Source organism: Chroicocephalus ridibundus, chromosome 15 (assembly GCF_963924245.1).
Source record: "Chroicocephalus ridibundus chromosome 15, bChrRid1.1, whole genome shotgun sequence".
In the NCBI taxonomy this organism is placed as follows: Eukaryota; Metazoa; Chordata; class Aves; order Charadriiformes; family Laridae; genus Chroicocephalus; species Chroicocephalus ridibundus.
In genome coordinates, this window is record NC_086298.1 from 9,601,498 (window position 1) to 9,628,876 (window position 27,379).

The following is a 27,379-nucleotide window of genomic DNA, read 5'->3' on the forward strand; positions in this document are numbered from 1 at the left end:
GGGATCTACAGCTTCTCTTTAATGTTTTCTTCGTAACAAACCCCACCATTTCTATTCTTCACATATTCCATACGAGCTTTATTGTATTAAATATAATCAAAGCAAGGAGTAGGGTCAATGACTGGTCATGATTGTTTTCGGTAATTATTGCACAGCTAATTGGCTATTAACATCATTGCCTTGTTAACGTGCATCCTGCAGGAGGAAGTAGCTCTTGAAGGCATTGAAGGCACTAAACTTGCTTCATTTAAAAAAAGAAAAAACTCGTTACTCAGACATCCACGTCTGCCATTGCTCTCTGTAGAGGATCAACAGACCAGTAGTCGTCGTCCCAGCCCAGGAACCAGCCAGAGAAGGTTGGCGGCTCGAACCCTTGTTTAACGACTGTGACGGGAGTTCTCTTATCTCGGCTGGACGGATCCGTTTCAATGTACCGTTTAGCTGAAAACACACAAGTAGAAGGAAATCTCAGAGAGTACAAGTTGTAGGGAGCAACAGCTGAAACAGCTTCATTGAAGCTAACTGGATGGAGACAATTGCAGATTGCTCATTTAAACCAAAAAAAACCCCAAACCACCACCAAAAAACCACAAAAGCTTTCACTCCATGGTTTTATCAGCACCTGTTAGAAGACTGGCACTTGTTTGTGGAAAACTGACATTAGGATTCTAAAAGGCTGTAACAGAGTGGCAGCCTGCGCCCGCTTACCCACACAAGGGGACTTTCTCACTGCTAGGGGCCGAGCGCAGCACGGCTGAATAATAGCACACCTCTGCACGCTGATCCTGGGGATCCTCCTTTCTTGAGAGAGGGGATCTCTTTGGTCACAACATTGAATTCTACGTTGTGGTTAAGGTATGTTTCTCAGTACATTAAACTGCCTGCCTTATGAGCAGATAGTGGGAAATAAAAAATGGTTAGTTCAGAGAGGAAAAAGTGACACTACCAGATTTCAAAGCCTCCGTCTTCTCTTCTTCTTGGGCATCTTTCCCAATCCATACAAAGACCTAAAGATAAAAAAACCCATATGCATTACTTCAGCAACAGTCAGTCTCTTTATGAAAGAAAGGCTAATTTAGACAGAGTCTCAGTGAATGGAGTGTGACACGCAACGAGACCGCGCTCGTGTTGGTGGGCCTGGCTGCTTGGCCTATGTGACTAAAGCTATTGGTAAATAACTAGAAGCTTTTTGACTGTGTTTTATCTGCATAAATTCTAGATACGTGAACAAATGATACACTAGCTTAACATACGAAAAACTAGCAGGTGTTTGAACGTTTTTACATAAAACATACAAAATTCACCTCTAAGGTGCCTTTTGGCTGATTTATGCCCAGTGACTGACAAGCCCTTTGTTATTGAAAAATAACAGAAAATGTGTCAGTGTGTTCAACTGCTGAATCCTGGCCGTGGGTCACAGTCCCCCAGCAGTTTCCAGGCCGCGGGAACACATACGACACACAACAAACAGCCTGTTTCCTTCAGCCCATAAGCTGGCCAAAGGAGCGGCAGGACACCAACTTGTTTCTCAAGTTCGGGTGTAAGTTCCCTTCACTGTCACTAATGAGGTGAGTTGTCTCAGGCCCAAAGATGGAAGGATGAAAGGACTCTGTAATACAATAACTCCTGCAGCCATTGTAATTTGGGTCTCAATCCAGAGCCAGTTTGTGCCTGCTCTTTGCTCCTCTCTTCACTGGGCAGATGTGACCTACCTGATCCCATGTGTCAAGGAGCATAACGTCATCTGTAGCAAGGTCATCCTGAGTCAGATCTCCAGGAACTTCTTCAATCTGGAAAACATAAGTTAAGATGAGCTTGTACTTCAATCCCCGTTTCACCTTTACAGGAGAAATCCAGTTGACACAGGTTCTAGTTTCACCTCTCGTCGGTGGGACGCATTAAGCTAGACACTGGTGTGGCATTTGACCATGCAACACCAGCTGTGTCACACAAGTGTTCTTGGAGCACAGAACACAAAATCAGTCTCTTTGTACCTAGAGAAACTGTCTTTCACGCGTGCCCAAGACTTGTAACGCTGCCTCTTTTTACTTGAAAGATTCATGAGTTAAAATCTGAGGAGCCTAAGTGCTGGTTGTTAACCAAGGGAAGACCAGTTTGATGCTTCAGCAAGTTGCTGTGGTGACACGACAGTGCAATAGGACTGGCTGCTGTCTCTGCAGAAGAACGGTGCCTGTGCTTTCCTTCTGGCGGCAACACTGCCAAGGGAGAGACGGTGCGACAGCCTGTTGGTTGGCTCAGAGCAGACAGGGACTGAGTTTCTCCCAGCTTCGTCAGATGGATGTTGAAGTAACTGACTGTTATCTTTGGTACTCACAGTGAAGCGTCCACTCTTGTTGGAGCATGCAAAAAGACGAGGCGGGTGAGCATCCATCTTCTTGTCCTTCAGCCGGGGAGAGGTACGGTAAGAGGCTTTTCCACCCAAAGCTGCCCAGAAATTATCTGAAAAAGAGAAAGAGATGCTGGTGCTTCAACTGTTCATGGAAACCACAGTAGCAGGGTGGTTTGGGTAGGACTTGAAGCACTCTTCCACGTCAGAAAGTGCCAAAGGCCTGCAAACACGAGTGTGCTGTTACACGTAATAAAAATACTTTGGAGAAGCCCCTCTGTGCCTGTGTCCATATTTCATTGTTCTGGGAGACAAAAGAAAATATCCATGGAATAATTACTGAGAACATGCAGCTACACAGAAATGATCTCAGGCTCCCTTGTGCGTCCCTCACCTGGCTCTCTGCCCTCAGAAACCTGTACTGGGCGAGCTCCCAGTATCTTCAGCAGCTCTTGTGCTCCCGATTTCTCAGCGTCGCTGGCTCCTTGGCCAACCCAAAGGTAAGCAGCAGAGGGAGTTTTTAGGACAAAGGCATCATTGGAATTCAGCTGACTGGCAGTGGGATCCAGCTGAAAAGAAAGAACATTGCATGTGTCAGATGTAATCGTCCTCTACAGAGAGCCCGTTATTTCAAAATAAAAATCAGTACCTATTGTTGAATAAACTGCCAAACAGACATTCCCCACAAGCACATTAGGCTATAAAATATGTTGTACATTTGCCTGTTTCTGAGTGATGAGTTAGACTCATATGAGAAGAGTAAATAGATGTGCGTTTCTGTGTGTAATCTACAGGTACATACGCCCCACGGCAAGAATGCTGGGATCTGTCATTTTGCCAGGCTTTACGGTTACGACGGGAGATTGAAGAACTCGCTGGGGAGACGGCTGCAGAGCAGCGTCCCTGCTGCTGAGGCTGAGCAATCCTTAACGTAACTTCCTCTGTGTCAACAAGGACGTGCCGTCTTGAAGCTAGAAACTTAAAAGTTGCTGCGGACATAAACCAGTGCTCTTGCCTCGCCTGTAGCTACCGACCAGGATTTGGTCTCTCTTTTGTTGTTGCACGAGGGGTATTTTTGTGTGCGGTTTCTTTCAAAGGAGCAGGGCTGTTAACCCATGTCCTGGCACAAGTTCTATTTGCATACAGGGTATTTAGCACTTTCTGTCTTCAGCATTGTCGTGACACAGGCTTAGAACAAGTTACGATGGCCAGATCCGAATGGTTTTCAACAGTTTGAAAAGTATCCTAGTGGGGACTTAAGAGAAAATGGCTTAAATGTATTCAAGGTGATATTTATAAACCAGTTAGAAAATAATGATTATCACTACTTACTTATCTATGGAAAAGGAGGAATCTCTTGATAGTTCGTAAAGTTTTCTAAGTGTGTTTCAGTTTACAGAAGAAAGCTCAATTTGGCCTTTGTTCTGCTCAAAGGGATGGTGTTCCCTTCACAGCCTGTGAAGTCAACACGGAAGTTGACTCTTTCCACATACCTCCACTGCCCTGGTAGCTCCCGAGGTGCTGGACCGGACCTGGAACAGCCGCGTGTCTGCAGGTGCCGTCTGGCCTCCTTCCCTGGAGGTTCCACCCTTGTAAACAATCAAGGGCTTTCCACCAAACATGCTCACCAGATGAGGCGGCTCTTTTCCTTGCACTACTCGTTTCTAGAGAAAAAGAAACTTGCTGTCAGTTTTACGCTACTGCTAAAAGGTAGCACAAGTTATGCTAGAAATGGCCTTTACAACCAACTTTACGGCTGGAATCTTCATAAAATATGGAGCTTGTCATTGGAGCTTAGCTCTTATAGCTATTACCTCCCGCACAAAAACAGACCAGTGTTGAAACAGAGCGCTCTCAATCGCCATTTCATTTTAATTGATGAGTGATCCACTGGCACACAAGTAACAGCCGTAAAAACCCTCCTGTCTCCTACAGGCCATTTGTAAGACTTTCTTGCGTGACACAATATAGCTGGCGTGTAGGTTCGGCACACAGCCTCTTCCGAACACCTACACCAGCCCTGGAGGCTGCCACTACGCGAGTAGCTTTCTCCACCGCCAATGGGTATCATATAACTATATATCTCTCTTGTTTATTTCCACAGTGTCAGTTTTTCGGGTTTTTTGTTCGGTGTTGTGTGTGTTTTTACCTGCACAGGGCTGCCTCCCAGCTCCTCATCCAGCTGTACTGTGAGGAATGCAGAGGTTGCAATTTCGTCTTGAGTGGAATCAGCACCCTGCCTGAAAGACGAGGCAAAATCTGAGTTTTATTTTCAGCCCTTTTCCCCCAAAACACAGCCCCCCCCTTACAGACATCAAGAAGAGATAAGGAAAACCTTTGTTACCAAACCTCTGCAGCACTTCACTCAACAGGAAGGAGAAATTCATTACCCTGTATTGTAACGTGGAGATTACAGAGGGAGATAGGAACATTTTCTAGATAATAAGCACAGATTCTTTAGTATCTTCATGCCTATCTCCCATTATCTTTCTAGCAGCTAGTTCAAAAACATGCCTGTTGGTACCGTTATCAGGAACTACACGTGCGGCCCCTCTACAGACTGCACCCGCTCTGGGTTCGGGTAGAAAGCAGCCTGTTCCCTCTCTGCTTGCTGAGGAGCAGGAGGAAGATCGCTGCGAGCCTGCCCACTGAAAAACTCCTCTGTAAGGGCACGGTCTGGGAACTCGAACAGTCACAAGCCACCAGCTGCGGTGGCAGAGTATCAAGAGTTAGTTATGGTGGTCTTGAAAGATGTAGGAACTCTGCAAAAAGAACTAGAGCTTGATCCAAAAAAGGGAGTAACTACTACTGGGGGGGGGGGGAAAAAAGGAAAAAGAGAAAAAATACTAGCACAGTAATTCCTCCCATTGTCCCACTTCAAACAAAACATTCCAGACTCTGGCAGTGTTTTGTTTGCAAGGGAAGGTTATCCAGGGTGAAATTTTATTCCCCGAGGATCCTCTGTTAAGTGGGAACCAGCAGCGATCCATTTTTGAAGAAGTGGTCTCCCAGCAGCACACAGCCCCAGTGTCTCCTGACTTGCATCAGGGAAACTTTCTTACCAAGTGTAAATAATCTGTCCCTGTTTTCCCGCATGCTGGTAATTGTACAGGATAATATAGCTGTCCCCGCCGTAGAACTGGCCATACGTCGAAGGATTCACTGGCACTTTCTCTGAGCCTTCTATTCTCCAAATCTAGAACAGGAAAGGAGCAGAAACAGTCTGAGTCCGACGAGACAGCAGAATAAGCACTTTCCTGACAGAGCTCCTGTTCCATTTTCTTCCCCAGTTCATTCTCCCAGACGTCGCGGTCCTGCAGCCCCACCTGCCGGGGATGGCCTGCAGCAGCCCCGGCCGCAGGGCACAGCCGGCTCCTCCTGCGAGCTCCCAAACCTTCATCCGAGCCATCAGCACCGGCAGAACCACAGGACAAAATGCGAGTTGGCCTATGAGCACCGCCAGCACCGACGCCCATTTTGTATCTGACATCATCATTTCCATTGCTGCCATTCAGACGGTCAGGAATAGAGCTTTTAGGCTTTAACGGGGTCTTTTGAAAAGTCTAATGTTGGCCAGGAGCTCTGTGGGCTTTTGGACAGTACTCAGCTCTTCCAAGCCCACCTCCACCACTGCTTCTACACACAAATGCACGCATCTAGGTGCGTGAGATAGGTGCTCTGAGATAATCACTCATCACACGTGTGATGGCAACAGCTAGAATAACGGAGGAGGAATGAAGCAAAAGTCTGGGTCCACGCTGTTGGGTGAAGCATTGCCCCCAGGGAAATTTTTGGGTCAAAATTAACAGCTCATCTATACCTGCAGCAGGGCTCTCAAGACCCTGCTGGTGTTTCTGGTGTTAAAAATTTCCCCAGCATTTACGAAACTGCAGTGTTGATGACCCTCAGGCCTCCATTTGTCTCGCTGCTCTTGCAGGAAATGCCATCACATAGCAAAGAAAATTCTAGAAACCTCCCCAAAGGGATTCTGACCCCGCTCACCTGTTTCCTGCCAGAGCCGTCATCCTCCATTCCGTGCTGGGCAGCCATAGCCTTGGAGGTGTGCAGAGTGGCGGCATCGAAAGGGACCTTCTCGATCTTGGCAACATGACCAGAAACGTAAGCCTGCCCCAGCCCTTCTGTCTGGTCCTTGTCCCGCCAGTTCTTGAAGAATTGCTTAAACAAAGGTGTCTCACCACTCTCCGGGAGGACTTGGATCTGAAACAAATGCAGCAGCCCATCAGGAGCAGCCTGGCCCCCATCCCACACAGCTCCAGCTCTGCTTGCTCCTTGCTCCAGGCGAGCCCTGCTTTCTGGCTGACAGAGAACTGCCTGGTACAGCTCTTCTGCGATCACAGCGGTGAAACGCTTGGTGCCAAGACACGGTATTAAACACAACGGCAAGTCTCACTGACACCATAATCAGAGACAGAGCAATCAACAGTACCTCCAGCTATTACCATATGGGACAGATCTTTTCAAAGAGAAAAGACACGTCACAAACCGCCTATTTTCTGCTGCTTGTGACCAATAGTTTGAAGGGATCTGTTTCTTTCAAGCCAGCATTATTCAATCTTTAAGCTTCTGTGTGCTTTAAACACGTGGAAGATCCATACTACCACAACCAACAACACGGGTCTCAATACGCTGTAGGATGCGCAGTCAGCCTCAGGTGAGTTCTAAGGAGGGCTGAAGGGATGGGAAGCCTTTAGAAACATCTCCCTAAGAACAGGAAGGGCAGCTTTATCTATGCTTTCTCTTCTTCACTCTTTGGAGAAGGTCATGGAAAAGGTAAAAAACTATCTGAGAGGAAGAAATGTTAAATTTTAGGACAGTGTTAGCCCAGTGTTAGCCCAGGAGCAACACTACAATCTCCCTGCAGAGGAGTAGATCACCCAAACCAGGAGCTACTTGAAAGATTCTAGTGACACTTCACATGAGCTGTGCTCTGGAGTCCAACTTCTGCCTGTGTGGCAGAAAAGTAACCCCAGTGGTGCCTGGGGGCTGGCCACAGCTGGGCTGCACATCCTTACCTGGGTATGTTTCGGATAACCCATCTTATCAATGAACTCAGAAGCTGTTTTCAGTGCTGCCTTCTTCTCTTCAGAGTTGGCACTCTTGCCTTTAATGAAAATAGAGAGAAAGTGGTCAACTTTTCAAAAAAATTCTGCATACCCAGAGAAGAAACTGTCCCAGGTACTTCCACATTTTGCAACAGTAGAAGGGCCCAGCCTTCCAGCTAGATGATGCCAAATAGCAAATGACAATTTTTTGATCTCTCTTATGCCTTCTGTGACAGCTGAGAGAGCACAACTGCCGTGCTACTTATGATGATAAATTAATTTTTTCTTCCCAGTTCCCAGGAACCTCCCTTTACTTCTCTACACTGAAGACCCTGTACCTCAGCACCTGACTTTTCAGATGAGAGGTCTTTTCTGAGATTGTTAATGCTATCCGACCTGCCCTGAAAAGCACCACCACCATCATGTGTACGCTCCCCTGCCCAGCTTGAAAAAACGGGGATTGGTAACTGGATGAAGACCCTATGCATGCGTGATCAGCTTCACCTGCATCTCTATGGTACCTTTCCAAACAAAGATCTTCCCATCTGTGCCATGGTCCAGAATGAAGCAGTCATCTGTAGCCAGGGCTGCCTGGGAGAAGGGGTTCTCATCTGCCACCAGCGAGACTGCCATGTTCCCAGCCCCATTGGAGACCTGCGATAACACGGCATGGAGATTAGATAAGGCATCCTCTGTTCCCCTCCAGCTTCATGGCAATAGTCCAAAACTCAGGGAGTGGAAGGGAAATAAATTTGAATGCACTGGCTGCTTCAGGCACTATTGTTTTTCAAACAGGATACCTTTGACACAGCTACAGTATGACAAAAACATAACACTTAGTCTGAAGATTTCAAGTACTTCTAGCAAAGCAGATACTGCTGGGACCAAAGAAAGATTGATCCAAAATGGTAAATATCCTTGGTGCACAAGCAGCCAAGAAATATCTTCTAATATTTCTAATATCTTCTAAAGGAAACCAACTGCACTCCAGAACTGGAGGGGTCAGTCTTGGTAACTGTGAATGGGCCTCCCTGTATCAAGTGGGTTTAACAGTCCGAGTTCTTGTACTTACTAAGGGATAAAGGTCCACGTTACAAGCCATCTTGGCAGATATTCACCACAACGATACCAGTGACTGCTGTAGACAAGATTCCTCCCAAAAAGTCGTGGACATTATTCTACACTTACACTAACTGATGGCAAATGTTGCCTTACAAATCATTGCTCCATCATTCTCACTGCATGTAGAAAGGGGTAGGCTGGTTCTTAGGCTCACTATTTCTAGTTCTTTCCCATCATATTCCCAATACAATGCCTGATAACACAAAGGAAAACTCCCTTTTTTTCCCCACTCATTACACTCTCCAAAGTTCCTAGAAAGTCTCAGCTGTCTCACTACAGTCAGTGGTGATAAAGACAACAGAAAGCAGATGAGCACGTCGTGTACACAACCAAGGTTCATCCATAAAAAGCTAACAGCAGAGCGAGGCAGAAGTAGGACTCAGCTCATCTCAGCTCCTCTCTGCTATTCCAGCTCCATCTAATTATCCAAAGAGCACTCCATTCTCCACAAGGTATTTGTCAGGGTTTCTCATTACCTTGTAGAGCTTGGCCAGCTTCCGATTGGCGGTATCGGCTTTGATGTCATCAGAAGTTCCTGGTGGTAAACTGGGCTTCGGTCCCAGGACCTGTGAGAGAGAGAAAACATTACCAGCCAATCCAAGAGGATCTTTGTTCCCCAGATGCTCCAGCCACGAGAACAAGTAGAAGAAACTTCTAGATCAACAACAGTGAAAATATACTGTGATGTCCCAGCGAGGACCAAGAGGACCAAGTCTGCATTGAATTATTTATACTATTAATGCTTCACACTACTGAGCCTATCTACCCACCCCACCCATTCTTCCACATACCACCCTTTCCTCTCCAGCACAGACAAATGGACAAAACGAATAACCTGAAGCATTTCCTCCCGCTCTGATCCTTCCTCCGAAACATAGACCCTGGCGCGACCGTTCCGCTCGTTGTCCCGAATCCCCTTGGCCAGCACAGTGGCCTTCAGCCGTTCTTGGCGGTTGCTGTCGGAGCCACACCATTGGAAGATGTTCTGGGGGAAAAGAGAAAGACCATGCAGGTGTCAGCCCCCTCTCTAGATGAGATGGCAGCATGGCTGGGACTGAAAGATGTTAGACTGGCTAAACAGTGTTTCGGAATGCTCAATACTTGAGATAGCTTCAACAGAGCGGGGACTAATGAACTAATCAGATATTTCCTGACCCTGAAAGTCTGCTAAACCTGTCTTTTACACGGTACTTACACTGCCAAGGTCAAGGATGAAACAGTCCCCTGTGTTGAAGCTCTCCCAGGTCACAGGGACCTCCGTGGCTCGGACTGCTCGCCTGCCTTTGACCTGCAGAAGCCTCTGCACGGTTACTTCATTGGGAACCACATGTTTGAAGCCAGAAGCCACGCCACCAGCCTAAGGGAAAACAAAGGAACAACAATTCACACTTGTGCTGATGCTTCAGGAAAAATGAAAATCCTACAGATTTGCTATTGGTGAGCAGTTTTTGTCCCATAGGAAAGAGGGTCAGCAGCAACTTGCAGGGAGAGCTAGCTTGCCCAGGCTGGGCTTTTGTAAAGCATCCATCTCTCGATACATCCCAGCTATCTATTCCCATGGCATCTAAGGGACACTGATACAATACAGTTGGAGATCTCCAAATTTGAAGAAGATCACAGTAAGCTGAGATATTAAAAGGATTTAATAGGGCTGGCGGGGTGAAGAGTGTATTTCCATGTCTTGCCTACCAGAAATTATCCCAACCTCAGGATTCACCTTCTCTGCTGACAAAGAGATACTTGGAATTACTTATCAATGTAGGCAACAGGACTCACATCAGCTATCCTCAAAAAAAGCATAACCAAATTCAAACGAATGAAAATAACAACAAATGAGTGGGAAATAAGCAAAACAGAAAGACTAGGAAAGCCTTAGACATGAGGAAATGTAAGCACTTTGCAAACATTTGACCTGATATCACTTTCTTTGTGTCATTGGATTCGTAACAAACATAACTGGTTTTGAGTGTATGTTTTCACTTCTATTCCACTTTACTGCAATGGCGTGGAAGAGTAACTCCCACTACTACTCATCTACTTTACCAAAACATTAGGTGAACTAAGCACAGAAAAAGAGACTGAGAAGGTCAAACTCTGTTATGTAAGTGGGGAGAAATTAAATCTACTGGGTAGGCGTTTCCCAATAACACCGATTGCTGCTTCTTAAATTCATTCCAGACGTCTTGGGACTGTTCTTTCCTCTGCTTCTCGAAGAAAAACAAAACCTCGATTCCTAAAGTTTCCTGGGGCTTTGCTTGTGTATTACTAGTTCAGCCAAAGCTTTCCCACTGGGATCTGCTGTTCTCCACCCTGTCAGCTCCGACTCATTGAAAACATCTGGTTGAGAATGGTTTTTAAGCAACTGGAAAAAGGGCAATTCTCATTCTTCTGAGAACTGGGCAGTGGGCAGGATGCCATTTCTTGCAAACTTGATTCAGCCTGGCAGTATAAAGACCCAGTCATCACCTACCTTGTACTTGACGCCAGATTTGAAGTACCCCAGGAAAGTTGAGGACTCATGGCCTTGCACTTCGCGATGCTGAACAGCCTTCCCTTGAAGGTAGTCATCCATCTGGACAGTGAATATGGCAGCTGCCCCACGCTCATCTTGAGAGCTTTCATCTCCTAAGAAATGACAAGGCAACAAGTTGGAGGGAATGCAGGATTTCTGGCTCTACATTCAACTGTGCAAAACCACTGTGGAGAAAGCAGATTCCTGGGAAGTTTAGTTCCCGGAAGGTCTGCAGAATAGCCATTTCCAAACTTTTCTAATGACTCCAAACGGTATAAACTGTGTATTTTTCTGGGAGGCTTACAATACCATCGTAACTACTGCAGCCTTCACTGCTTCACCTCTCTTTGATAGGTATCATTCACTTTTTTTTTGCCATTTCACCCTGTCCTGGAAAGAAACTTGCTGTGGAACAAACACGCAGACAGATGAACCTGCAGGAAGACGTTACCAGGCTTTATGAAGGCTGTAGATACTAGTGGGGTGCCTGTTCCACAGCAGTTTGCCTCTCTGGAGCTCTTTGGTGTGCAAAACCTATTGACAGATAGCAGACAGGACAAGCCACCATGCAACTACCTTGCATAGCTTTAACCATGATATTGTCAAAGAGTCTCAGTTTTGCAGGATGTGGAGAAAGCCTTGCCATGTTACTCGGTGACATTTACTGCAGAAGGCCAGTTAGGAATTCTGGGCTTCAGGGGAAAAAATTCCACTCATTGAGTTAGGAGGATAACCACCAACCTCCATCCTTTCAAATCGAAAGGATTTCAGCCACTCCTTTCATCTGAGATCTTGTCTTCTCTGTGAGCCTCTGCAGAACAGGGACTTAGTCTGTCATGTTGATCAGAAAACGCTATTTTGAGGTACAGAGATGGCTGTACTCACTATTGCAGAAACCATTTCAAATATTTAAGGTGAGTAGCACCATATGCACCCAAAACGGCATTCTCACTGTGCTGCCAGTTCTGCTTTTTATTTGCTTGGGGAACACTGACCGGACAAGGCTGGTGGTGTAGTGAGAGGAACAGAGTTCACTTTGGGCTCCCAGTTCAGCAGGGGCACTCCCATCGGACTTACCTAACCAGAAATGCAAGTCGTACTGGAGGTTCCCACTCCGCTGTCTGATGGTGTTCAGCACCAGATAGGAATCTCCTGTGAAGAAGTCTCCATACAGATTTTTTGGCACTGGTACCAAATCAAATTTCTCGATCCTCCAAATCTGAAGGCCAGGTTCCTTCCCAGCCTTCGAAAACTCAGCGTGTTCCACCATGCTGACAGGCTAGGGACAAACAGAGAATATTGTTCAATATGCATAGTACAAGGAAGCGCATGTTTAATTACATTGCTTCTGACATCTTAACTATTGTTCCAGGCAACAAATGGAAAGTTTCCTTTTTTCTCTTGCACTGAGTTTTGAAGAAAAAAAAAAAGGGAGGGGGGAATCTCTCTCAACTGATCACTGTTAATTTTCATTTCCAATCAACTCTACTTCCTGGCTTATTCCTGACTTCTTCCCTAGACTCTCTTTTCTGTTTTTTGTCTACCTCTCTTGATTTTACTCTACATATTTTCTTTACTAATTTATAGCTTTTCAATATGGCACATGAGGGAAAGACTAATCCCCTTGCTGCCTGTGCTTTTCTATAAATGCTGCATAACGTTCAAGGCGTAGGAAATAACTCCCTTTTAACTCTACAGCTTGTACATCTTGCACAAACATTATTTACAGTTTTCCTAAAACCTGTGTGATCTTATCCAGAATGTTGTGAATATCATCAGAGTTAGATAATTAACAGGTTTCTTACGTCTTTTCAGTTCTGCCACATTACTTCAGTACTTCTGGGTAACTGCTTTCCCTTGTAGGAATTACACCAGTATACACAACATCCTGGCCTAAAGACACTGCAATTTTGATTTAATACGTTTATTGACATACTAATGCAATGTACTAACAATATGCAATCCATTCTTTTAACAAATATAATGAACACTTTTCTAAAACTATATTATAAAATAATTCGCTTTGGTAATACTGAAAGGGAATAAAACATTTCTGTCACATTGGCAAAGGAAGTTTGTCCATATATTACAGCATGCCTTTGAGTGGTATCAGATAACAGGGAAGAAAAAATTAAAATGTTATATTAGAAGCATCCAGTATTTTGACAAAGAAGATAGTTCACAGCAGCTGATGGACAAAAGTACAATACACTCAGCTTTCAAGGCAGAAATAAAGAAAAGAAAGCAAAATAGCAAGTTAGGTACCAAAGTGATTCCTATGCTGAAATCAGATATCAAACAAAAATGGAAAACAATGAACTTTATCGTCATGATTCCAGTCAGCCTGACTTCATTTCTCCCAAATTCCCACTATAAAATTGGTCAAACTCCTCACAAAGAGTTAAAAGAGTGTGACCCTCATAAGTAATTGAAAAACAAAAGTTTTTCAATGTTTAATTGTGATGTTAATCACTTACCACAGCTGAAAGCACAACAGCTGCTGTAACAACATATCCAAGCCCTGCAACAGACATGGAGCTAACACAGTTCAGCTTCAGAGCCATTGTGCAAAAAACGGTGAGAAAAATATAATTTAAGTCCTGTTTGCCCATTTCTAACAGCAAATGGGCTTCTCCCTTCTCCTGCAGAAGCTGCAGGGATTCCCTGCTCCCTCCTCCTCTTGCTGCTAGTGAAGATGAAGTGCAGAAGCCAATCTTTTATCAAGCACAAACACACCCACCCCCTCTGCAATACAGGGGCGTAACGTGGTTGTGCAAACAGTCCTCTGGAAGTCTCAGAGACTCCTTCAGCCTTTACAGATGCTTAATCCCAGCAGGCAATAATTCAAGCCGATATGCTATCCATTACAGCCCGCACCGCAATTACCTTCAAACAAGCCAAGTATCTAGTCATAAGGCCAACGAGAGAGGAAGAAATTAAGAGACATCAGCAACAGAGGAAACATTTTGTCAGCTGAAAACTACAAATAAATGGAAAGTTGATGAGACGCAGAGGAACAGAAAGGCTGTTCCAGATGGCAAGGGCTGTAGCAAAAGAGATTTTGGGGACGACAAGAACAGAGAAACACTGAAAGGACGCAACTGAATAACGTGAGGATGGAGGGAACTGCCCTTATCTCTCTGAATTTGTCAGAGGAGCGAGATGCAAAACTCAGCATGTGCTTTGTGCGTCTTGCACCCAAATGCAACCTCCTCACAAGCTGCTATCAGAGTAATGCACTCTGGAGGGGCTTGAGATGGACCAATGTATTTCAGCTCACATGTTCGCGAAAGGGCATCAGCAGCCTGGTAGGTGACACAGAACAAGAGCTAATTCAATAATTTCACAACCATATATTTCTGAGGGTGTAGCAAGACCCTGTGACAGGAATGTAACAGCCATCAAAGCTATTCAATGGAATTACAACCCAGTGTGGCTGATTGTAGCTTATCAATGATCTGCTACCAGTAAAGAGCTCATTCTTCCAACTGTCTCACACTTCAGCAAGACAATCTATCGCATTTTCCAAGTGTTTGCAGCAAGTGAACTGTGCAGAAAGAGCTGTATCCCACTGCGGCACCCCAGGAACAGAGCGGCCCTATGCTCTTACCAGAGGGTGGGATGGCTCCTGGAGGTGCAAGCAGCAGTGTCTGTGATACAGCGTCTGCCAAACACTGCCCAGGGGCTGCGCCAGGACCCGCCTGGGATGAGCGCTCTGCTACGTGGCTATGGATATCCTGGAAGGTCAAACAAGCATGCTGGGAGGAACGTAACTAATGCCTACGTGTGGCTGTGCTGCTGGTTACTCTTCTGCTCTTAACGCACCCAGGGATGAATTACTGACAGTCTGAGGTTCTACTTTCAGAATCTCTCAAAAGATGCTTAAATTAAGGGTCCAATTCCTCCACCCACAGGAGTCCACAACAAAACTTACATGCGGGAAAGATCAGACTCCACTTTGTGCTTTCTCCACTCTCCATGAGAATATTTCCTTTCTCTCTGTCTCTCTCATGAGAACACTCTGCTTCTCTGTTGTCCAAGATGATGCATTTTGGAAACGTCACCTTGGCAAACTCTCATTTAGTTAATGTACCTTTGAAAATTTCACTGGAAATTCTCAAACTGAGATAGATAATAAAAACAATGTCTTAGTCTTGCTGGTATTTCTGATCTCTGTGAAGGAAGTTCAGAGTGTCAGAGGTCTAAGACCCAGTGACAAAAATGTTGGATCCCTGACACCAAGGAAGGCAGCTGTGAAAAGCTTCTGCAGCTGCAGCGTACCCAAATCAGGATGAGTGGATTGCACAACATTAGAAAGAGATGGGTCCTTTCCAAATGGAAAAATACTTTGCACTTTTCATTAACAAAAACCTGTATAGTGCCACCCTTCACCAAACTTCACAGACTGAAGGCAAAAAGACCTAGGATAATCTTCTTTGTTAGCATCCCGTCTTATGGTATATTCTAATCCTCAGATATATGCTCCTAAGCATATACAATATTTTGGAAAAACAATTTATTTGGTCTTCTAATTAGCTTGGCATTTTATAAGTTTTTTCCTCAGTCCAAACTTGCATCATCAAATGGTTTCAGAATGTAAATACAGGCAAAAGAGGAAAGAGGGCTACAACAAATAAATGGTATATTATACTATTCTTTGGTAAAAATCAATCTGACATGTCAGAAGTGAATAAGTGTAACACACTCCAACATGTGGTATGGTTTATTACTGCTGTCAGCAAATGTTGCCACAGAAATCTGTACTCTGGATGTTTTATTGAGGGCATATGCCAGATGAGATTGCCAGGACCTTACCAAAAAGGATGACCTGCTGGAGACATGGGGAAAAAGCAAATTTCAAGCTGGTGTTAATAAAACCGTCCAGTTTAGTCACAGAAAGGGTGCTAGGCAGAGCCAACAGCTTATGCAAAGGAAAGTTATTTAAGGAAAACAAGGAAAGGGCTTGGAGTACAGAATTTCAGTGCAGATGGATCCTCTAAATGACACTTGGCTGCATAGTGATAAAAACAAGAACTTAAGAAAAGAAGTCCAATGACTTGAGCAAACAGTGGAAGACAACAACTTATTATGGTGTCCAGATGTGCAGTTAACGCAATCACGGCAGGCCTAGCTGAGAATGCCATATAACGGAGAGTGGCCTATAGAATAATATATATCCCTTATAGGGATATACCCCCTATTTACCAAACACAAAATACGAGACTTGGTATGTGAGGGAAGCTGACACTGCAAAAGCCTGTCTGGCTCTCAGGCCAACGGCAGAATTTAGAGATTGCTTCTTCAAGAAAGCATTAAATGATTTTCCTGAGGCTGGAAGCTGCTTGTTTCAGAGGAAAGGCCAAAGAAGTACGAGAAACCACGCAGTCCCTCTGCTCAGCAGACGTGACATTCTTGCCCTGCTGAGCACCCTCTCAGCCATGGTGCTGTTGGAAGCCCTGGCACCTGATGCTTCCACCACCTCCGACCCCGGACTCAGTAGTTTTCTCTCCTGGCATCCAACCCAAAACACCTTTCTTATTTCCGCCCTGCAACTTGTTATAAACAGTTCTCTTTGTCTCCCTCCCTAAATACTTCCATTTATGCTCTTTATATTAATCTCTGAGGCTGTGCCTCCCACTCACCTCTTACAGAGTCACTCTACACCCTCATAAATTGATGCCATCAGCACTTTTGCCATTTGTCTTTACTCTCCTCTGAACTTGTTTTTGCCAAGAAGGTGCCCAGTTCTGCACTGCTCGGATGTGGCCCAGCACAACTACACTGAAGGGAATGTCCTGTTCCATTCAAGAAAAACCCGTGGACACAGAGCCCGGAATCTCTTACTCCATCTCATCACACTGCAAAGTCCATTACAGGGAATAATTAATGCCTAGTTCCTCCACATCAAATATACTGACACATCTTCACACCTACCACCGTCTAAAGTGTCTAACGATGCTATCTAAAGTATCTTTCTACAAGCCAGTATCATCCAATACTGACGGCGGGGAAAAGAGGAGGTAAAAAGTCTTTTTTCTGTTAGGCTGCAGTTTGATCCTGACTCAACCTCAAACATTCCGAGCAGCTTTACCAAAGCTGGAGGAATGCACACAATCAAAACATCGTCTGACTTCTGGTCTTGCCAGAGCATTTCAGAACACAAAATGCACAAGACAGTAATGATAACATTTTAACAGTTTTTAAATTCAATAATTATTAAAACAAGACTAAATATAATGGAATGGGTGTAAATGTTTAGTAGCCAGTTCCTCTGTATGACACAGCAAATATTAGCTTACGGGGCTTTCCTCATGACACTTTGTACTCTGGTGTTTCTAAGACTATAAAGAGCACATATATTTTTCAGCCAGTGATGCTTCCAGATGTTCTTTTTTCTCTACACTTGCTGAAGATGGGCAACCAGAAAAGAGGAGGTGAAAAATTGCTGGTAAAAATAGTGGGTGAGAAAAGAAGTCAGTCGTTCATTTAAATAGACGCAGCTGTAAAGGGGTCTATGTCTTGCAAAGGAAAGAGACATTTTAAGTGAGTATTTACATGAAACAGAGAAACCCAGAGGTCTGATCACTACATTATCGGCATCCTGATTTAAAAGAAGCAGCGCTTCTGGGAGTGAGGGGCCTTATCTTCTTCTGTCTCACAATGCATCAGAGAGAGAACGCCGTCTCCCTCACATTTGAAAACCCCCTGTTCAGTAGTTTACTCTCCTTGCAGCTTTTATTCAGAACTGGCCCCTTACAAGAGAAAAATGAGCGTAACATTTTTTTGGAGCTACAGTTAATTTGTGGCAATTGACCCATGTATACACCTGTAAATATAATAAGGACTTACCTGCAGAGAGCTGCTCAGGAAAGCTTGGCTGAATTAAATGAGACTGAAATAAGTGGTGGTCGGCCAGATCACCATGTGGTTGTTCTCACTTACAGCTCCAGTGCCTAGTTCATGATGGGTTCAGTTAATTTGTCTAAACTTGCTGCATAAACAAAGCCCACACAGGAAGGTCTGCAGCCAACATAATATTACACCACAGAGTATGTAAAACACCTGCTGGTTACTTCTGGAACAATTTCTGCATTTCTAGATGGCAAAGGCTGTATTTTTTATTTTAATGGTTAATAATTCCAGAGCATCAAAATAACTCACAAATACAGACTGAATTTCTAACAGAGAACAGTAAATCTTAGTAGAGTCTGTATCCACACAACATTCATGCTGCAAAAATGCTTCTTGTGCACCAATCCGTATTGTACCTTGGGGGCAAACAGTTGCACTTGACCCAGCAAATTCTCTTTTTCCCCTCTATTTACTTGCCAAAGATTGCCTGGACAATATGGACTGCTCCAAAGAAATAATAATGTATCTCCTCAGGAAAAGAAAGACTCCCCTGTCTCACAGCTTTCCGGACCTCCTATATCGAGCACCAGAAGTAAATTGCCACTGTATTCTGCGGCAACAACAGGAAAACCGTAAGTCACTGTGTTTTGCAAGCAGCAAAGTTGTACAATCCTCCGAGCATGACCAATCCCAGGGAAACCAACAGGTTGTACTTGTGACTAACACTCCCAGAGTAAGAGCTGCATTCTCCAGGTCACTGTCTGAAATAATGACACTGAAGAGATCAAACGTATCACAAATAAAATTATTTGCTCGCTTCAGATTTAGGTAGCTATTTCTATACTTTGAAGAGAATCTATACTTTCTGACTACCCACGCAGCCCTTTCTTTTTCTCTGATCCTTTGACAACCCATAAAAACTCCAAGGAATTTACAAAGATTGTGAGAGTGAACACTAAGGAATCATTCAAATTCTGACAACAAAACCCTCAATATATGGTGCTGCATAAAACAGAGAAAGGAAGACAGTTCAGCACAATATTAACAGCTGATGACAATACATACTGAAAATGAAAATACTTGTCTATTCCATATAGCCTCCTTGCCAAAAGGGTATATATTATGACTAACTCTTCACTAAGCCACTGAAAATAAATCTGGTGGGACTTCACCCTTGTTGCCAAGTTGATAGGCGTTGAAAAATACCTAAAATGATAGATTAGATCAGTTTTCAGTCTCCAGACAGCCCTAAATTCATATACACGTAAAAATAAAAAACAATCCCTTTCCTTCCATGCCTTGAAGAAGCTAGTAAACAAAGCTTCTTTGGGACAAGAAAAATACTGGCATGGAAGAGCCTCCTCCCACCCCAGCCACAGTGACTCCATAAACTATTTCAGTTCTCTATATGAGGAGCAGCATCACTAATGGCATTCCTAGCAGCTACATCTTAACAGATGCAGCCAGCCACAAATCCAAAAAATTCAAACTGGCATTGTCCCTTCAGCAGCTTCCCCCTTCATATAAAATATGCATCTGATTCCAAGAAGAACTCAGATCAACAGTCCTGGACACAAAGTACCGCATTATCTGTGCCGCTGGCAAATAGGTTTTTGCATTCATAAGTTAAAATTCCTACCAAACCACTTTAGCAAATTAGAACACCCAGATGATTTGAGTATTGTTCACTTTTTCCAGCTGTTTGTTTGTATAATGAGTCATGTCAGCTCTATTCTGGTCTCTCTACCTTTTGAATATGATCCACTTAGTAAACACAGAGGGTTCAGCTCAATGCACAAGGCTAAAAACTTCAACACAAACCCCTGAGTTTCTTCTCAGCTGCCCTGATGTGAATTGGGAAGATTATTACTTACACGGGAGAAACTTTTGGAGAATATATAGGTCTCCCATCTGAAACACACCCAGAGAAAATCTGCTGATACAATCAACTGTTTAAAAGCCCTACCTTAAGAGCATACGTGAGAGCTGAATCATGCACTTAAATACACACGGGATATGTAAGTCTGGCTCAGTGGAAACCACAGACTGCTTTCATTCAGTTGTGAGCAAAACTGAGTCCTGAATTATACTCAAACACAAATCATTGTTCAGTGCTGAAAACATGTCTTAAAGGAGCACTTATGTAACCCATAAGACATAATCCAGAACATTAAAATATGACTGCCATCCCATATTATGTCCCATAGACAGATCTGGTGGTGACAGCCAAGACACATTAATAGAGGCAGTGAAGCCAGGCCTGTGGTCACCTCCAGGGAAATGACACAGATGTTCTTCCTTCTCTCACCAGGTCCTGACCGCGTACAGGGGAAATGAGTTGCAACTTTATGCAAACTGGTTCTCCCCTGAGAAGAAGCCAATACATTCCTCTCTAGTACAGAAGCCTGTTCAATCCATTATCCATAACCCAAAGAAGAACACAGCAATACATTATTTCCAGAGAAGAAGGGCTGGAAACCAGAAGAGACAGCCTAAAATGAGTCCAAAAGGAAAACATGAAACATGGTCTTGCAGTGTAAGTGTAGCATCAGACACAACTAGGTGAAAGGACTCACAATAACCATTGCTACACGTCTGACAAGGACAAGAGAAGTACATGCAAATATCAGGGTTGAGTTAAAAGATTTGTGACTAAAAAGCACGTAGATAAAACTCTGTCTTATGCCACTGTGATGCAGCACAGCACGTCCGTGTTCCACAGCAAGCCCCCCACAGAAACTGCCTCCCTGAGCTCCTGCCTTCCAGTTCAGCTCCACACAGAATTTATCTTTCCATTGCAAAAACCTCTGCATGAGACATGAAGCAACTCAGAATTAACAGAAATTAGTTCACTTAATATACATTCTTCTAGATCAGGGACAGTGATCAGAACATGAGGCACAGCTCAGAGTCACAAGTGCTGTAGTATTTTGGTACCTGCATTTACCTGCTGACAGGCAAAGGACAGACCTTCTGCTACGACCCAAAGCCTCCTCCAGCCCTGGCCAGCACATACGAGCGCAGGCAGCTCTGCCCTGGGAGGAGACAGGACTTCCCCATTTCACACAAAGTGGTTTTCGTCAGACACTCACTTCTGAGGAAATCGATGTGGAGACACACAAAGTTATTAGAGTTCCCCTTTCCATTTTGCTACCAGTTCTCCTAATGTGTGCAGGTGTGGCCGCTGCATTAATGACTCTGGCTTGAAGAGACAGACTTTCTCATGAAGGCTGTTGTCAGCTCCAAAACCAGCTGCTGCCACATCCTTGGCAGCAGGAGCACCGGCTCCCATCGCTGCTGTCACAGCCACCAGAGGGCAACGCTATAAACACACAGGCCAAAACACTCCCTTCTTCCTCGTAGCAAAGTGTTTGTAGCTCTGCCGCTGGTGATTAACGGAGGGTTTTTTTCTATTTTATTTTATTTTTAGCAAGATTCAGGCTTTGACATGAAGGAACCACAAGTATTCTCAAAGCTGACAGCCTGAAAGAAGGAAAGTCCTACTGTGATAGCTCCCAGCGCAGCAGCCTCCATCCAGCCTGAAAGATCCCGGGATGATTCATTTCCTCCAGAGTTTTAGAGATGCTGTTTTGAATTGTAGCTGTATTTTTACTGTGTGTGGAAACATTCAGTAAATAACATATGTTTAAACTTTGTTTTTGGATGGCGTCCCACTGACTGACTAGCTCCTAATACAGGCAAATAGTTGTTTGTCCCTCTCCCAGTTGTGCTGGGACATCAACTGAGAGCGGTTCCAGCTCTTCAGGTTCTCGGTGGGAGGTGAATGAGAGACAAAAGAGGAGAAGAGGAAGGATAAAACCAAAAACCACAGCCTGTAGTCAGAAATGAACATTTTGAAATGGGCAAAAGGAAAAAACCCCCAAACCTTCAGAGTCTATACCACCTAACCCTTCCACCCAGTCACCACCACATCCCAAATTCTGATTAAAAAACCTGACAACCTGAATATCCTGACTATGCAGTTACTGGCGAAGTGCCAGTCCACCCCAAAGTGGGGAAAAACAAACGGACAAAAGGTTATTCTCCAGGGGGAAGTGTGTGAAGAGGTAGAAATCCCCAGAATACCAAGCAAATCAACCACTCCAACGTCAGCAGCATCACCAGGCTCCCTCGGATGAGTGTCAGCACTCTGGCATGGCTATTCCAGTCTGGCATTTGCAGGTTGCCAAGCACTGCAAAGCGCCCCAGGAAAAAGCTGCTGGAGCTCTATTTAACTCCACTAATGTCAGCGCTCTATTTAACTTTGCAAATGCATCATCAGTGGATAATCGGAGATAAATAACTTGGCAATCCTGCTGAGAGTCAAACGCTTATTGTTAAAGGCTGCTACTTCTTTTCCTAACTTTCCTGACCAATCCTTCCTTCACTGAGCTGGTGGGAAGTACTGGAAGCTGACATCTTACGAACGCTGTCTGATCTGATTTCACCTATGATGGGATTTAACAGTGACATACGATCAGGCATCTCTCTCCCACTGCCCTGGATACACACCCAGACCAGCAGACTCTGTACTTGGAGCACCTCTGAACAGTGAGGGACATAACAGGACTTGTGCTACTGCAAGAAGAGCACTCACTGCTACGATCAGGCAAACACCAGCAGTGTGGCTGTATCTGGAGGGTATGAACTTATCGGTATGTCTACAAAAAACGTCATCCAGCAGTGTGCCAAGCAGCTAATAAGAGGCCTGATGAATCTACTCTGGCAATCCATGTACTTTTGCTATCAGGGAGCTGAAGACTGTAGGATGTAGTGTAAATACTGGAAATCTGCCAACATCCGTGACTTCTTAGGAAGAAAAAGCCTATCTGCTGAAATCCAGGCCTGGCGTGTATGAAGTCTGTTCAGACGCTCCTAATACCAGTTCATTTACTTTTATTCTCCTTACTTAAAAAAAGCCAAAACAACAAACACCCAAAAACCCACCCTTCCATCACCACCATTCCTCACCCATTATTCCCTGGGCCTGCTCTGAGCAGACAAGCAAGTAGCAAACAACTAGAGAAGACCAAGTCAATGTCACAGCCCATTTTAGGGTCTCACTCCAATTTTTACTCTTTTTCTATCCCTTTTAAAGTGCTTCACTGAAGGCAGTCTTCTACTTGGCAGTTCTGCAGTCTGTCTCGTGGTTTAGCAGCCTCCTGATTGCCCCTAGTTTGGATATAGGGGCAGGAGATAACCAGCAGCGGCTTATTTCCTTGGTAAATCCTCACAGATTCTCCTATGAGACAAATTATTGAAGGATGCGAGATAGACTGGGTGCTGAAGAAAACCAGCTCTGGACTTCAGTTTGGGCATGATAATGACACAGGCAGCAGTGCAGGTTAAACACAGAAATTATCACATTAAGGTGGTGTTTCTATATGAAAAGGTGCAGCCTAATTTCTGTCTTATGTACACAATGTTAAAGAAAACCAAAGGAAGTACTCCTCTGCAGGCACAGAGTTGAAATCATTTTCATAGGGTGCTCACAAGGACAGAACTACAAGTAGGGTAAAAAAGATGAGATAAATTCACAAGGGACGGTTTGAATAGCAACTATTAAATATTACAATCTGAATGCAACCTTCAGTTCAGGAAATCCCTAATCACGACAGTTCTTGACTGCCAACAGTCACAAGGACAGACCTGAGAAAAGTTCTCCATGATTTTTTCCATTCTGTTCCTTTGTCTAAACATCTGCCCTGAGCTGCCAAAGACAAGATACTGGTGAACCAGTGTGACAGCTTCTCCACTCCTGTGCCCCATGGACTGTGTCTGACTGCATCGCCTTTTACATTGCCATTGTTCTGTGGAGCCTCCTACGGAAACATACCTCGCAAACTAACAAACCATGGATTTAGGCTCAACTGCTGTGCACTATCCCCACCTAGAGAGTTTGTGGCTGATTTGGGAAAAATAGTTCCAGAATGGCCCATAGCTGAGAACTCTGGCAAGTTTACTGCTTTTATGGGAAAAGAATTAATCATCCAGAGCATTTCTTTTCAGTTCCCTCGGTCGTCTTAGTGTCTGAAGCGATTAATTAATGATTAAGAGGCTGAAAAGACAAGGACTTGAGCTAATGCTGTGAGAAGCAGAACAAATGACATGACAGAGGTACATAAAGTGATAAGCTGCACCAAAAAAAAAAGATAACTTGAGGGTTTCTTCTTAATGTAAAAACTCAGTGACCTTTGAAAGCCATGGCACAAGGCATCTTTTGAGCCTTCAATTTAAAAGGATTCAAAAGAGATTGCAAGTGGACATATAAAATAACAATATATAAAATTTTGTTTTCAGTTTAAATTTTTAGAAGGGATACCAAATACCTCATTTGGAGAATCAGACAACCACTAATCAACAGAAATAATACACAACTTGTTACTGATAAACTGCCCATATCAGAATTTTCTGCCTTTTCATTAAAAGGCATTTCTGATAGCGATCAGGCAAAGACATATTCAGAACTATCTTATTCACATGACAAGTCACAAGTGCTGTGAAAGCAAACAATAAACAAAAGTAGCTGCTTCTTCCTAGACATTGTTAGTTATTGTGCCCAAGCTACTTTATATCTGTTTAACCATGTTCTGCTCTACTGCAACCAGTCCGCAACTTAATCACTTCAGTTCATATTAAAAAAAAAAAAAAAAGAAAAAGAAAAAAAACTATTTCTTTTGGTGTCAGGATTCCAAAGCAGAACTGGGAAATGGTTGGTTTGCGAAGGTGTATATTCCTGTCCAACATCTTCTTTCCCATACATGTTACTCAGTAGGATTGCTAATGTCTGAGACTGGGATTAAAATGGAAAGCTTGTGTTTGTAAAGTGAGTTGAAAGCAGATATAAATCCTGAGTAATAATATACGTCACAGTGCTATTTTGAGAACGATTTAGTTCCCATTGGGACTCTGTAAAATACCCAACCTACAATAAAAAGTTGGTTTATCTGAACTTGGGGTGGGGGGAAACACTGCCTCAGTGGGGGTCTTTGAAAGCAGCTAGCTGCTGCTTCTTGTCCTGTAGGAAGGCTCTTGCCTTTGCTCTTCCACAGAAGCCCTCCCCCTTGGTGACACTGCTGACCACACTACCAGCTCAGCAAGTGGCTGAACCACTCACAAAAGTATATAAAGTATCTACCAAAACAGCCTTTTAACGGAAAATGTCAGGCAGCCAGTCTTTTAGCCAGGGCTGGCAGCAATCCCCCTTGGTAATGTTATCAGAACCCTGAAACTTGATTGTGGAGCGCTATCTCATATCCCTGCTCTGGTGATGAAAGGAACAAATTCACAAACGTGTTGGATTTGTGCCTGTAAAATCAAAGTTGAAATGAGCAGTAGCATTTTTGCTTTGTCACCCTTTCAGACAGCAGCCAAAGATTGAGGGCTGGTTCAATTTCCCCAGTGTTTTCCCCATACCACTGGAATTTCATCCAGCTGGAGAAAGCTTCCACCCTTCTGAGAGCAGGAGACATTCTCCTGGGGACGGTGCAGGTACTCAGCTCTCACTGAAACAAATTGTTATCTAAACACTCAGGCAACCACGGAAAAATCCCTCCCCGTATTTAAACACTTTACGTTTAAGAAGTTCACCATCCACCCATGTCACCAATGAGGTGTCACTACAATTCCTGCTCTATCTTCCTGCTGAATTTCGGACTTCTCACCACTCCAGCGAGTCAGTCCTGCAACGGGGCCCGTCGATGGTACAGATAAGCTAATGCTGACACCCGGGGTTGCTGCAGAAGCACAGAGAACAGCATTCTCATTATCCTCTCCGAGGATGAACAGCCCAGTTCAATCCAGAGCCTGGAACCACACCTAGCACACCCAGCCCGGGGCGGCAGGGAGCTGGCAGGGATGCCAACAGCAGCCGTCCTGCAGAGCAGGTGTTAAACTGGGACTTCCTTCTGGTAGTGGTATGGGTTAAACTTCCACCTCTCACCTCTCCGTAGCAGGGACTATGGAATAAACTCTCTCATGGACAAGATGAGAGAAACCAGTTACAATAGCCAAGGTTGTGCGAGACCTACTCCTCGTACTCGGGTTTCGCTTCATTTGCCCAGACAGATGTTATACATTATTATTCTGTAAAATAGTTTGAGAAACCCAAAGGATGAGAGATGTTTAAGGAACCCCCGACCCCCATTTGACTCCAGAGTAGGACACCCTAAGCTGAGCCATGCCATTCCCCAGCAAAGGAAATTTTTTTTTTTTGCTGATAAACTTGCGTCATGCAGAAAGTTGGTAGTGGAAAATGGAAATTGTAATGATCAGTAAGAAAAATGAGACTTGAGGGGAAACAATGCTAGTATCATCCTTGTTAGCAAAGTCGGATTTTTCACATCCAAAAGCAAATAACATTCAAAGCAGTTTCATTCAAAGAGGATCTACTTACTAATGAGGCCTCCTTGAAACAAGTCATCCCCATAACTTTTTTTTTTTTAAACACTCTTCCTAGGAAACATTTTAAATACGTTTTAAGTGTCTACATTTTTGGAATTTTTATCCAAATAGAGCTTTCAGACATTCTTCCCCCGGGCAAAGAACAAAACAAACAAAAGCCCCGCTGTCCCCGTCCCGTCAGGGACCTGCACGATCGTCACCGGGGCGCGGGGGGTGGCGGAGCCCGCCCGGCCCCGCTCCTCTCCGGTGTCCCCCGGGCCCAGCCCGGCTGCTCGGGGCGTTTGCCCCTTCCTTCCTCGGGGGATGCCACGGACACGGTGGGCGGGCTTAACGGGCCGAGCCAGGCTCGCTGAAGGACGGTCTCTGTCACACTCGAAGCACCGCAAAGTTGTGCTGATGGCAGCCACGGACACCGAAATGCACCGAGCCGGGACCAGCCGCCCACCTCCGCCCCGCGAGGGGCTGAGGGCCTCAGGGGGCCACGGCCACCTCCGCCCTCCCTACCCCCCCGGCTCCCGGCGAGGATCCCGCGGCTTTTCCCTCAGCCCAGGCGAGCGGGGGCGCGGGGAGGGGGCTCCCCCTCACGGCCCCCTCAGCGCCACGGCGGGGCGGGCAGCCCGCGGCCCCACCGGCCCATTCCCCGCGCCCCCGGCCCTACCTGCTGCTGGCGTTCGCCGGGTGGAGGCAGCTGTCGGGAGCGGGGCCGGGCGGGGCCGGGCGGGGCCGGGCAGCCTTGGGGGCGGGCCGCGCCGCGCCCCCGCCGCCGCCCTACTGCCCGCCGCCAGGGGGCGCGGCGGCCGGTAACGGCTGGTAACGGCCGGTAACGGCCGGCGGGCCCCCCTCAGCCCGCCCGCGCCCTCGGCCACCATTTTGTTGGGCGCGTCTTACCTCAGCCCCGGCACCGCCCGGCCTCCCCCGCCCTCGCCGAGGCGTCCCCGCCGCGAAGCCCACAACTCCTGCTGCCTTCCCGCTGGAGCTGGGCTGGCTTGGTTGTCCCTTCGCTCCCTTCCTCACACACAGCAGGCCGCCCCATCAGTGCAACGCTGGGGTGACATGGCGCACCATCCCCGGGGCCTGGTT

The 27,379-nt window shown here is 45.2% G+C and overlaps 1 protein-coding gene across 2 annotated transcripts; it reads right to left on the reverse strand.

Annotated features, from left to right (window-relative positions):
• Positions 1-63: 63 nt before the first annotated feature.
• GSN (gelsolin) lies at positions 64-27,012 on the reverse strand. 2 transcript variants are annotated; one of them, XM_063353026.1, is made up of 17 exons: positions 26,958-27,012; positions 12,122-12,323; positions 11,003-11,157; positions 9,728-9,889; positions 9,368-9,517; positions 9,009-9,098; positions 7,932-8,064; positions 7,381-7,469; positions 6,350-6,565; positions 5,410-5,543; positions 4,497-4,587; positions 3,841-4,011; positions 2,742-2,916; positions 2,336-2,460; positions 1,713-1,790; positions 947-1,007; positions 64-441 (listed from the first exon to the last, which is right to left on the reverse strand). In XM_063353026.1, exons 2-17 carry the CDS (start codon positions 12,312-12,314, stop codon positions 272-274), a joined length of 2,193 nt encoding a protein of 730 aa, XP_063209096.1. In that variant the 5' UTR covers positions 12,315-12,323; positions 26,958-27,012; the 3' UTR covers positions 64-271. The 2 variants fall into 2 exon arrangements, with proteins under 2 accessions (XP_063209096.1, XP_063209095.1); XM_063353025.1 differs by lacking the exon at positions 26,958-27,012 and adding an exon at positions 13,522-13,748.
• Between the last annotated feature and the right edge of the window lie 367 nt (positions 27,013-27,379).

Excerpts from the sequence above, each read along its gene's own strand:
- GSN (XM_063353025.1), bottom strand. The coding sequence starts at position 13,656 with ATGGGCAAACAGGACTTAAATTATATTTTTCTCACCGTTTTTTGCACA. Across the intron at positions 11,158-12,121 it reads CGACTTGCATTTCTGGTTAG|GAGATGAAAGCTCTCAAGAT; the intron begins GTAAGTCCGATG and ends GTCATTTCTTAG. Across the intron at positions 4,588-5,409 it reads GGACAGATTATTTACACTTG|GCAGGGTGCTGATTCCACTC; the intron begins GTAAGAAAGTTT and ends CTCGTCTTTCAG.